General features: G+C 35.4%; 1 protein-coding gene across 1 annotated transcript in view; it reads right to left on the bottom strand.

The window, feature by feature from the left end:
- Window positions 1-12,880, bottom strand: part of vir (VIR_N domain-containing protein) — a 630,458-nt gene that overhangs the window by 547,787 nt on the left and 69,791 nt on the right. Inside the window, exon 5 of the mRNA XM_090397685.1 lies at window positions 6,552-6,687. Coding sequence (XP_090253811.1) covers window positions 6,552-6,687 — 136 coding nt within the window. The remainder of the gene's footprint in view (window positions 1-6,551; window positions 6,688-12,880) is intronic.

The raw sequence follows: 12,880 nt of genomic DNA, 5'->3' as shown, positions 1-12,880 counted from the left end.
AGGCTCTCTGTGACTTCCATCTCTTCACAAAACTAAAAACTCTTCCTCGCTGGTCAGCGTTTTTCTTCAAATCAAGAGGTGATTGTAGCTGTAGAGGGGGTATTTTGAAGATCTTAATGAGAACCACTATAAGGACAGGATAATTATGCTGGGACATCATTGGAATAAATGTATTAGTCTTACGGAGATTCATCATCATCAAATTCCTGCCATGTACCCTCAAGGGGTGTACAGGATATGATAGTACTACATGAAAAAAAATTTACATCATTACTAACTTCCTATCTACAATTTTCCTCCAAATCAGTCTGTTACTTGTCAAGACTCCAACTTTATCATATCTTATATTTCTATTGTCTAAGGCACTTTGTACAGTATCAATCCACCTATATCTTGGTCTTCTTCAGGGTCGTTTTCCTGCCAACATGGCAGAGAACACTTGTTTTGCTAATCTTTCCTCGCCCATTCTGTTTTAGTGACCATACCAGCTGAGATTAGCTCTGCTAATGCATTCGTGGATGCTGACAATGTCAAGTTCTTTCCTAATATCCTCGTTTTTAATATGATATTGCCATTGATGCCATCTGTTCATGCCTATAATCTTTCTCAGGACTCTCATATCTGCGGTCTGTAGTCTTTGGTCAAGTGTTTTACTTCTGACCCAGCTCTCAGATCCATAAGTTAAAACTGGTTTGAACACTGTCTTGTATACAGCTAATTTAGTGTTCTGACTAATTTCTCTCTTATTCCATATGAATTTATTCACTTCACTTCCTACCATACCAGCTTTGCTGATTCTGTTAACTATTTCTATATTTAATTTACCATCTTCACTAAAAATTGTGCCTAAGTAGCTGAAATGTTTTACATGTTCCACAGGTTCTCTATTCACAACACAGTTGACATTTTCAATGATTCTGCCTATTTTCATTGTCTTTGTCTTTTTATTGCTGACCTTCATACCATATCTATTACAACAGTTATTCAATTTAGGCAGAGAATCTTGCAGACATGTAGCGGATTTATTTAGAAGTATAACATCATCTGCATAAAGCAAAGAGCTGACATTAACATCTCCAATTTTCATATCATGTTTAATACCACTTTCCTTCATAATGTGATCCATACAGATAATGAATAACAGAGGAGATAATGTCCATCCTTGTCTCACACCAGATTTAACATTAAACCATCTTCCTGTACTTCCTTCAATTCTAACTGCTGACTTACAACTCAAATAAAGACTAAATATTGCTTGATATAATGACCCATTGACACCATATAACTGTGGTGTATTGAATAGTTTCTCTCTTGGCACCTTGTCATATGCCTTTTCCAAATCGACAAAACTTAAATACAGATCTTTCTTATATTCCCATGCTTTCTCGACTATTTGTCGTAAAGTGAAGATCTCATCCTGACAGCCTCTATTTGGCCTGAATCCAGCTTGTTCTTCACCAAGCTTTTCTTCCACAATTCTTCTCAACCGTTTCTCAAGTATACTTGTATAGATCGTGCCAGGAACACTCAGCAGGGAAATACCTCTGTAATTCTCACATTCAGTTTTATTTCCCTTTTTATATATGGGTACTATGAGAGCTCGACTCCAATCATCGGGAATTCGTCCCTCTGTCCAGGCTTTCTGAACTATGCAGTGCAGCCACTGTAAGACTCTTATACCACCATACTTCAGCATTTCTGGTCGAATATCATCTACTCCTGCTGCCTTTCCACATTTCAAGCCTTTGATGGCTTTTTCTGCGTCAAGTATGAATATATATTCCTGACTGCATGCCTGGTCAGTGTTTTTTACCACTGTGCTGTCATCACTGCTTGTTTCATTTAGCAGTTTTTCAAAGTAATTACTCCATACTTCAAGGATATCTTTTTCTCCCGTTTTCATGTCACCTTTATCATCTCTAATTCCTTTTATAGCACTCTTTCCTCCATTCTTAAGCTTCTTCAACAACTTCCAGAATATTTTGCCACCTTCTTGATATTTATTTTCTATATTCTTGCCAAAGTCCTCCCATGACTTTTGTTTAGCTAGTTTTACACAGTGTTTAGCATTCTTGCATTTGTCTCTGTATTCTCTAAGAGCACAAGCTGACTTATTTGCAGGAACTTTTGATATGCTTTCTCCTTTTCCATCACTGCCTCTTTAACTTCCTGTGTCCTCCATGGAGTTCTAATTTTTCTATCCTTGCAGACAACTTCACCACATGACTCTCTAGCTGAATCAATAAGGTTTTCTTCACGGCTTGCCACTGAATCTCCAAGGTTTAGTTCCTGTTCTCTAACTCTTTCATTATTTCTTCAATAATCTTTATGTATTTTAGTCTACAGTTCACATCTGATAGCTGCTCAACTTTTATTCACTTTAAAACTTTCTTACATGTTATTCTTTTCAATATGAAATTCAATTTTATCCTGCTCAAGACTAAATAGTGATCACTTCCAATTTCAAATCCTCTGTACACTCTGGTGTCCTTCACCAGGGAGAAAACATCACTATCAACAATAACGTAGTCAATGAGACTTTTCTTATTCCTTGCCTCTTCTCTCCATGTGAATTTGTGCACATTTTTATGTTGGAACATGGTGTTAGTAATAACCAGTCCATGTCCTGAGCAGAAATCCAACAGATATTTGCCATTATTATTAGCTTTGCAATTTTTGAAAAATAAAAATAATTTTGAAATTATAAATTCGTTTTTTCATTGTTAGGCCAAGAACTTTTGAGACTGCCCTCGTAGGACCAACTGTGCTTGCAGAAAACAAACAGTAAAAGGTAGCTTTTTTTAATTTCTCCTTAACAAATCAATGGTGGTATAGCTCTCGCCAACTAGTAGAAAAATGTAGCCACTGTTTCTATTGTTGCTCTTTCAATAATAAAAATTCAGGAGGATATATGATGCTATTGTAGATATTCTGTCATATTTTTCTCCCATATGTCTATAGCAGCATTAGGATCAGTAGCAACACATCCAACATGTGTTCTGTATCAATCTTTCATTCTCCAGATTTTATTCCATACAATTTTTGCACTGGTTGTTTGATTAATTGATTATGTCAATTGGATTCAAGTTTGGTTTGACTATGACATCTAACATGATGTACTTTGGTCTGAGCATGTTTAAAAGTTTAAGTCTATTAAGTTTAATGTGGTATCTACAAAATATATCCCATGTTCTGTCTTGATCCTTTTTTGGTTGCTTAGCAGTATGGGTTCCACCAACGTTTTTGGATAGAGTGAAAATTGAGATGTTTTTGAAATTGCAGCTGTTTCTGCCTGAACAATACAATCTGTTACATATGTCACTGATTCTTTGATAAGTAATTGACTGACTCCTTCAGCATTAAATTTTGCAAGGTGGGAAAAGTATTCCAATTAGCTTGGCTCATTTTAAACATGGGCTTCTCCATGTTAGAGAACACAGTTCCTTTGAAGACATAGTGCCAATAACAGAAAAATCATTGCATTCCATGTATGTTCTCTTCGACATCGCAATTGGAATAGATTGTGAGATCTACTGCAGAACATGGGTGAGTAGGCATAAAGAAGAGATGTTGAATATTATTAAGAAGGGAGAAGTCAAGACTGTCAAACATTCACTCAATGATAGACCTTGTCCTTTCATGTTGGCACTACCTCACAGATAGTTGTGCCCATAAAGTCACCCATGAGAAGTATCGGCAGAGGTATTTGCAACTTAAGATTATCAAGTTCAATCTCATTTAACTCCTAACCTGGTGGTTATATATATATATATATATATATATATACACATACACACTAGGGGGGCTCCCCCCCCCCGGCGCCTACGCCGCCCAACTCCCCCGAGTTCCGGGCTGGTAGGCCGGTTCTTTATGAGCCTCACTTTATTAATTCAAAATCACGAAATGAAAATAAAATATTTACTATATAATCAGTTATGCTACAGTAATGAATACTAACACGTACTGTTCTAATGGTCGACAATGAGTTTGATTGTTGTGATCCTGAAATGATAAAATTGTTGTCTCATGAAGGCAAACAAATTGTTGGACGTTTCAAAACATGACATAAAAACGTTTCAAATTTCGGCTTATCTTTTTATATATATAGAATGGATATATATATGGAACATACTGTAATAAGAAATCCCATGGACAGGCAAATCGCTAATGCTTCCAGAACAGCATTAAGCTGAACATGTGAACATGATGGAAAGGAGCATGATTGGCCACTAGGATAGCTGTTTCACCATGAGCAGGACTATCGCTGGTCCTGTCTTTACAAACAGTGAAATTCCAGAAGGTGGGGTTACTCACTGGGTTTTAAATAGGTTTGCTGCTGAGAGAAATAGAAGGGCTTGTGTTTCTGCAATAGGATCCTGATATCAGGTATTCTGGCAATCAGTTCCACTGTAAAATTTTTCCTATTGTTTAGGCTTCATAGACTTGTCCAATTTCATAGAGGTTAATGCTTACTTTTTTTTTCAGGTTTATATTTATCAAATGTTTTGGGGAGTACAGATGGCCAGTGTCCATTTCTTGCTCTGGAAAATGTTCAATACATCATCTAATGTGTTAATATAATTTAGTAAATTTAACTTACTTCAGTGGATTCCAAAGTATTAATTTCTTTTCTGTGGAGTATCTGGTGGTTTATCTTTCAATGATATCCTAACCATAATTTTTTTGACAAGTAGATTCTCATCGAATGGCAGCATTTCTGAAATTTTGTTACTGAGACTATAGATTGTAAAACTGATGCATTCAACAGAGAAGCACTCATGATCATAAAGTTCTGGCACAGTGAAATTATCACATGGTTATTGCAAAAGTTATTTGAGAATATAAACCTAGTGCTACTTTTCAAAACCATGCTTCCAGCTAAAGATGTCTTCATCTTCTTGTACATCATGAAGTCTATAAAGTTCCTTCTGCCTGCAACTTAATCCACTATATATAACTGGTAGATCCATTTAACATCTGTCTTGAAGACCATACATCTACAACTGAAGTCTGGTATTTCTATGATTTAAACTGTTCACTGGACTGCCAATATGGAGACCACATATTTAGTAATAAGAACTAGTTTAATTCAAATAACAATAAAACCAGACTAGTTTCATAATTCATTGGAGGAAAGGTTTTGCATTAACTGATTAAAAAACTAGAAAGAATAACTACACATAAAAAAATTAATGAATTTCAACATTTTAATATTATAACTGAAAATTGCTGAATTAAACAATATGCAAGTGATGACAGAACAAGAGCTAGCTACTGCTGTCACATTCTGTGGCATAATGCATGTCATATCCCAGGTCCAAGGATGTCAGATTTACAGTGCATTTCTCAGGCTTCATTAAATAAAAGTTATTTTCAATGTACAGCATTTCTATTTTTTGCATAATACTTGGCAGTCTGTGTTGCTTATGTGAAAGGCTAATCTTGATCTGTTCTTCATTTTCAAATATGTGGTCTCTATACTGGCAGCCCAATGTACATCTGCAATCATCTGTATAATAGGATAGGAATAGTAGACTACTCTTTGGATGTGCATTCACACAAAATGAAAGTGTAGAAGAAAACAGTGCAACATAGTCTCTCAGACATGCTAATGACATCTATGTTTGGAATCTGCATCAGCTATGAAACACTTCCCTAACTTCAAGTATGGCAGTACTAATTGCTAACAATCTGGGAGAGAGAGTCATTCTAAGACCACCTTAAGTCTGAATTTACTTCTGTACTTTAATTTACTTTAATCTGTTTTCTAACCAATCAACCAGCCAAAAATGTAAAATCTTTTTGAGACTTTTACCCTGTGTAATAATAACTTCCTGTAGATTTTTGATAGCATTCAGTCTGCCCAAAGATAAAATTCATAGAAACAATACAGCTTAATCTCTTTAATCCTATCTTTTCTTACACCTTCTCCTGAGAAAGGGTAAGATAATTTAGTATTTAGTTATTCTTCTGTCTTCAATACAGTCCAATACCACTATAACAAACAAACTAAAAAGTACAAATCAAAATCTACTCAAACAATCTTATTTTTAAAAAAAATTCACTATAGCAAACTGCTTTGTAGTCCAACTGCTATATCACAAGTTCATTATTTTAATTGTATTCCTTTCCCTCATCTACCTATATGGCCAGTCTCTCTTAATTTTTAATATAGTAATAATTTAACAATATTTAAATAAATAATAAATAAATAATATGAAATAAAGAAATCAGCATAGTCCAGCGGCATTATGCTATAGTCTCAACCAGTGCAATAACCATTGAACTATGTAAGAAGAAGAGTATCACCCCCACCCCAACCCAATCCTACTATTTATGAGAATATTTTTTTTTCTTTATCATAAAGGAATTATAGCCTGTTTTCAGAGTTCATTAATGTTGGCTACTCACTCTAATCATAATTATTCATATGTTCACATAGTAATAATACAATTATCTTTATACATTTTACATCTCTTTTGTGTTTTACATTAAATTTAGTACAAAAAAGGACATAAGATCATACTACTTTAATTAAATACAATTCATACCAATTGCTCTATGCTGCTGTGGAGGAGGTGGAGGTGGTGGCGAAGAACGATCTTTGACCACCTTGGTCAATACTCCATACACAGCTAAAGTGACAGTACTATACCAGCCACGTAACACCAAGCCATCTGTGGGGATCTAAAGAAAGAAATATTCATGTTGAAAGTGAAAATATTTCAAGAATATTTCCTTAAAATTAATCATTGAAAATTTATTAATTTTCAACTTAGTTACAATTAAAGAAAAAAAGATATTCCAGATATCGAGTGTAATTAATTTAAAAGATTACTGAATTAAACAAGACTTGACTGAGTGGTAAAAATAGTCAAGAGGAATGAAATAAGGAGTCATCATCATCAAATTCCTGACATGTACCCTCAAGGGGTGTACAGGATACGATAGTACTACATGAAAAATTTACATTACTAACTTCCAATCTACAATTTTCTTCCAAATCAGTCTGTTCAATGTAAACTCCAACATTATCAGATCTCATATTTCTATCGTCTAAGGCACTTTGTACTGTATCAATCCACCTATATCTTGGTCTTCCTCAGGGTTGTTTTCCTGCCAACTTGGCAAAGAACACTTGTTTTGCTAATCTTTCCTCGCCCATTCTATTTAAGCACCTGAGATTAGCTCTGCTAACGCATTCCTGGATGCTGACAATGTCAAGATCTTTCCTAATATCCTCATTTTTAATATGATATTGCCATTGATGCTATCTGTTCACGCCTCTAATTTTCTCAGGACTCTCATATCTGAGGTCATTAGTCTTTGGTCAAGTACTTTACTTCTGACCCAATTCTCAGATACATAAATTAAAACTGGTTGGAACACTGTTTTGTATACAGCTAATTTGGTGATCCACTAATTTCTCTATTATTCCATATGAATTTATTCAATTAACTTCCTACCATACCAGCTTTGTTGATTCTGTTGTCTATTTCCATATTTAATTTACCATCTTCACTAAAAATCGTGTTGAAGTAGCTGAAATGTTTTACTTGTTCCACAGGTCCTCCGTTCACAACACAGTTGACATTTGCAACGATTCTGCCTATTTTCAGTCTTTGTCTTTTTATTGCTAACATTCATACCATATCTATTACAACAATTATTCAATCTAGTCAGAAAATCTTGCAGGCTTGTAGCGTATTTATTTAGAAGTATAACATGGTCCGCATGAAGCAAAGAGCTAAAAATAACATCTCCAATTTTGATATCATGTTTAATACCACTTTCCTTCATAATGTGATCCATATAGATAATGTATAACAGAGGGGTTAATGTATATCCTAATCTCATATCAGATTTCACATTAAACCATCTTCCTATACTTCCTTAAATTCTAACTGCTGACTTACAACTCAAATAAAGACTAAGTATTGCTTGATATAATGCCCCATTGACACCATATAACTGTAGTGTTTTGAATAGCTTCTTTCTTGGCACCATGTCATATGCCTTTTCCAGATCGACAAAACTTAAATTCAGATCTTTGTTATATTCCCATTATTTCTCAACTATTTGACGTAATGTGATGATCTGATCCTGACAGCCTCTATTTGGCCTGAATCCAGCTTGTTCTTTACCAAGCTTTTCTTTCACAATTCTTCTCAACCATTTCTCAAGTATACTTGCATAAATCTTACCAGGAATACTAAGTAGGGAAATATCTCTGTAATTCTCACATTCAGTTTTATTTCTCTTTTTTATATATGGCTACCATGAGTTAAACAAGACTTGAATGAGTGGTTAAAATAGTCAAAAGGCCTTCTGAACTATGCAGAGCAGCCACTGTAAGACTTTTATACCACCATACTTCAGCATTTCTGGTCAAATATCATCTACTCCTACTGCCTTTCCACATTTCAAGCCTTTGAAGGCTTTTTCTACTTCAAGTATGGATATATATTCCTAACTGTATTTTTTACCACTGTGCTATCACTGCATGTTTCATTTAGTAATTTTTCGAAGTAATTACTCCATACTTCAAGGATATCATTTCCTCCCGTTTCATGTCACCTTTATCATCTCTAATTCCTTTTACAGCACTCTTTCCTACATTTCTAAGCTTCTTCAACCTACCTCCAGAATATTTTGTCACCTTCTTGATATTTATTTTCAAAGTTCTTGCCAAAGTCCTCCCATGACTTTTATTTAGCTAGTTTTACACAGTGTTTAGCTTTCTTATATTTATCTAATATAAGAAGATAAATTTTCTTATTATTCTCTAATAGCACAAGCTGACTTATTTGCCAGGAACTTTTGATATGCTTTCTTCTTTTCCTTCACTGCCTCTTTAATTTCTTGTGTCCACCATGGAGTTCTGATTTTTCTATCCTTGCAAACGACCTCACCACATGCCTCTCTCTGGCTGAATTAATCAATGTTTTCTTCAAAGATTGCCACTGAATCAACAAGGTTTGGAGATTCAGTGGCAACTTCTCAAACTGTTTCATTTTTTCTTCATAATCTTTGTATATTTTAGTCTACTGTTCACATCTGAAAGTTGCTTAACTTTTATTAGCTTTAAAACTTTTTTACATTTTATTCTTTTCAATATGAAATTCAATTTTATCCTGCTCAAGACTAAATAGTGATCACTTCCAATTTCAAATCCTCTGTACACTCTGGTGTCCAGCACCAGTGAGGAAACATCACTATCAACTATAACAGTCAATGAGACTTTTCTTATTTCTTGCCTCTTCTCTCGATGTGAATTTGTGCACATTTTTATGTTGGAACATTGCGTTAGTAATAACTAGTCCATATCTTGAGCAGAAATCCAAAAGGTGGTATTTACCATTATTATTAGCTTTACTCTTTTCTCCAAATTTTCCCAAAATATTTGTGTGTCTGAAAATAATTTCCTACTCTGCTATTTAGATCCCCAACAAGAACCAACTTTTCCATTTTCATTGTGTCAGTTGCTTTCTCTAATGCCTCGAAAATTTCTCCACTTCTACCTTAGAAGAACCATCTGTGGGACCATAGGCACAAATAAGTCTCATTGTCCAGTTCCCCATTCTGATATTTGCCCACATCACTCTACTTGAGATTGCCTACCATTCAAGAAGATTATCCTCGTATTTAGTGTTGAATACTATGGCTACTCCTTTTCCTTGATTGCTATTGCCTGAATATAACATTTTGTAATTACTGCTCAGAAAGATCTCACCAGTTTTCGCCTTTTTTGTTTCAGTCACACCTATTATGTTGATCTGGTACTTATCTAATTCATCAGCTAGCTCCATTTCTTTGCCATTCTGGCTTCTTATGTTGATAATACCGATCTTTAACTCTGGTGATGTTGAGTTGAGGTGTTCTTTCAGATTTGTTCCAGTAGCTGACTTTTTGCTGTTCACCCTGGTTCCCCGGTGAAAACAATAGGGGGGGGGGCCTTGTTTAACGAGGCGATGTCCCAGTCGGCATGAAATTTTGTCATGTTGTACCATCATTTCGTATTTTGGTTTAAGCCAATAAGAATACAATTCAGTTGGCTAAATCCCAAATTGCCAGCCCATCCTTGTTCGTTCAGTATCCAGGTAGATACCCAAACAGGGTGCACCACGAGAATGTGAGGATTGGACATTAAGTCAGAAGCCCTGGTTGGTTCTCTGCATTCCTTTAAAGGATATGTGGAGGTCTCCTCTCAGTTATACAGCTTTGACCCTACCCCTGAAATTAGAAGTTCATATCAATATTTGAAGTATAAAAACTTTTAATGTGGAAAGACAACTAGAGTATATGATATTCAACCAGAAATGCTCAAATATGGAGGTATAAGTAGAGGAGAAAGTGGGTTGTGGTGTAGTGGAGTGGTGTGCCGTAGCGGGATGAGTTTGTAGACTCCTTGGAGGTGTCACATAATAATAATAATAAAAGTGTTAAAATGGCACAATGCATAATTCAGAAGGCCTGGTCAAAGGGTTGAATTCCAGGTGATTGGAGTAGAGCTCTCATAGCATATATCTATAAAAAAGGGAAATAAAACAATATGAAAATTACAGAGGAATTATGCATGTATACTTCAAAAAAGGCTAAGATAAACTGTGGATGGGAAGCTTGAAGAAGAACAAGCCAGTTTCAGGCCAAATGGGGTTGTCAGGATCAGATTTTTGCTTTAAGACAAATAGTAGAGAAAACATGAAAAAAACTAATGGATGGACTGCATGATTACACAGCTAAGTTACTGTTTTAATATTGATTTAATAAGATAACCGAACTGGGTTTTATTGGTCAGAATTTGATACGACTGGTAACCTAAAAACTTCGGAATTATATTGTTGTTCCTACTTTTTTTTTTTTTTAGAAATGTAAGTTAATTCAGAAGTTTGGCTTTCTTACCAAACTGCTAAATTGATAATTACCAATTGTACTTGTGTATGACTGTGTTTATTATTTTTTATATATTTATACTGTGTACAATAGATAAATTGTGTTATTCATGGCACCAATGTGAACGAGAACAATGGTTGATAAGACATCGTTGTACAGAGGGTTTGATATGGGGGGATTGTGTGAAATGTAGTGTGCATGTGCTATGTATTCATTGCTATGAGAAAATGGATTGTGGTATAAGAGTGACAGCGTAAAGAGAGTGTGTGTGTGGGTGGGTGTGTTGTAGATGTGCTACAAACCAAATATGCAAAATTTGTTGAAACCGAGAAACTGAAGTAATGGGAGATACTGAAAGCCATGAAACCAAAAGTATTAGAATGAATGGGGTTCAAATCATGGTGAAAGAAATGTGAAAGAATATAAATGATGTAATTGAAAGTAGCAGTAAGATAGCATATGTGAAAGTTAAACCAACAGACTGTAAGATAATGAGCAACATAGGTAGCAAGGATGAAAGTGTGATCAATCTGGTAGAGATAGCAAAAAGCAGTGAGAAAATAACTCAGGATATGAAAGCAGAGTTGGCGAAGATGAGTATAACTTGAGTAAAATGAAGAGATTAACAGGTATGTAAGGAATCAAAAGGAAGGCTGGAATAAAAGATGGCAGTAGGAAAGAGATGTCCAATGATTTGAGAGTGACTATGTAATGATATTCGATTATTAGAAGTGTGAAATGAGAAGGTATATAGGATTTGCTTTCCAGGGGTTAGAGTGAACAGAGCTATTGAAGCACTGGATACGAGGAAGAGCAAGCAAGAGAATTGAAAGTGGTAGTAGACACAAATGATCTGAATAGCAACAAGGAGAATATAAGGATGGATATTAGGAGTTACTAAGGAGAGTAAATAAACGATAAGTGTGACAGGAAAGGTAGTCAGTGTGTTGTCCAGATATGATAGCAATGAGATGAGATGCAGTAGCAAGCAAGGATTATGAATGGTGTACTAGCTGAAATGTGTGAAGAGAAAGGAATTAAATTTGTGAATGTGTTGGATGAATTTGAAGGACAGATGAAGATGCATAAAAGAATTGGGCTGCATTTGAATGGATTTGGTGTGAGTCAGATGGAAAAACTGTTGCTGCAAAAGAAAGAGAGAGAGAGAGAGATATATGAATGAAGTGAATTGAATACCTGAGAAAGTGAGAGTTGACATGGAACAGCAGTTAAGTAGAATAGAAGAGCTTGTGAATATAGAGGTGAATGGCATGAGTGAAGAGAATGAGAGAAAAGGAACACAGGACAAATAGGGAAGGTCAGGGTAGACAGGGAGATATAGTGTGAGAAGAGTGGATGATGGATATGGAAGCAGAGGTATGTGAGTACAACATAGGATTGGGATGACCAGAGATGTGGTGGAAACAAACAGGTCTGAGGGGAGGTGTAAGATCAGTGATGATAGATATAGGCAGCTGGGGGGGGGGCACATCTGAGTGGAGATGGGGAGGTTGTTATAGAACCAGAAATAAACTAATATATATGTTTATAAATGCCAGAAGTATTCAAAATAAAGGAAATGAAATTGTGGCATTAATAAAGTATATTCAGCCAAAAATTATGGGAATGAGTAAGACACAGTTAGATGAAGATGACGTTCTGAGGAAGAGAGAGATGGATATGGTGTTTTTCATGAGGATAAGCAAGACAGAAGGGAGGGAAGAGCACTGTTGATGGTAGCAGAGAAGTTATCTTCAACTAACGTGGAGATGAAAGGAGTGAACAGTGGCAGTGGTTTTGAAGCAGTATGGTGTGAGGTGGAGGTGAACAGAATGAAGTATCTACTTGGGTGTTGTTATAGACTTGGTAATATGGAGGGCAGTGAGAAGGAAATAGGCAAATCAGTCTAGCTGCTAAGAAAGAGTGATCATTATGGGTGATTCTAATCATAGACTAGAATGAAGAGACAACATCTGAGAGCAAAGAG

This window comes from Typopeltis vanoorti, chromosome 9 (genome assembly GCF_054136105.1).
Source record: "Typopeltis vanoorti isolate ZY-2024b chromosome 9, IOZ_Tvanoo_1.0, whole genome shotgun sequence".
Taxonomy (NCBI): Eukaryota; Metazoa; Arthropoda; class Arachnida; order Uropygi; family Thelyphonidae; genus Typopeltis; species Typopeltis vanoorti.
Note: the sequence above shows the minus strand (reverse complement) of the source record. Positions and strands in the feature narration are given on the sequence as shown.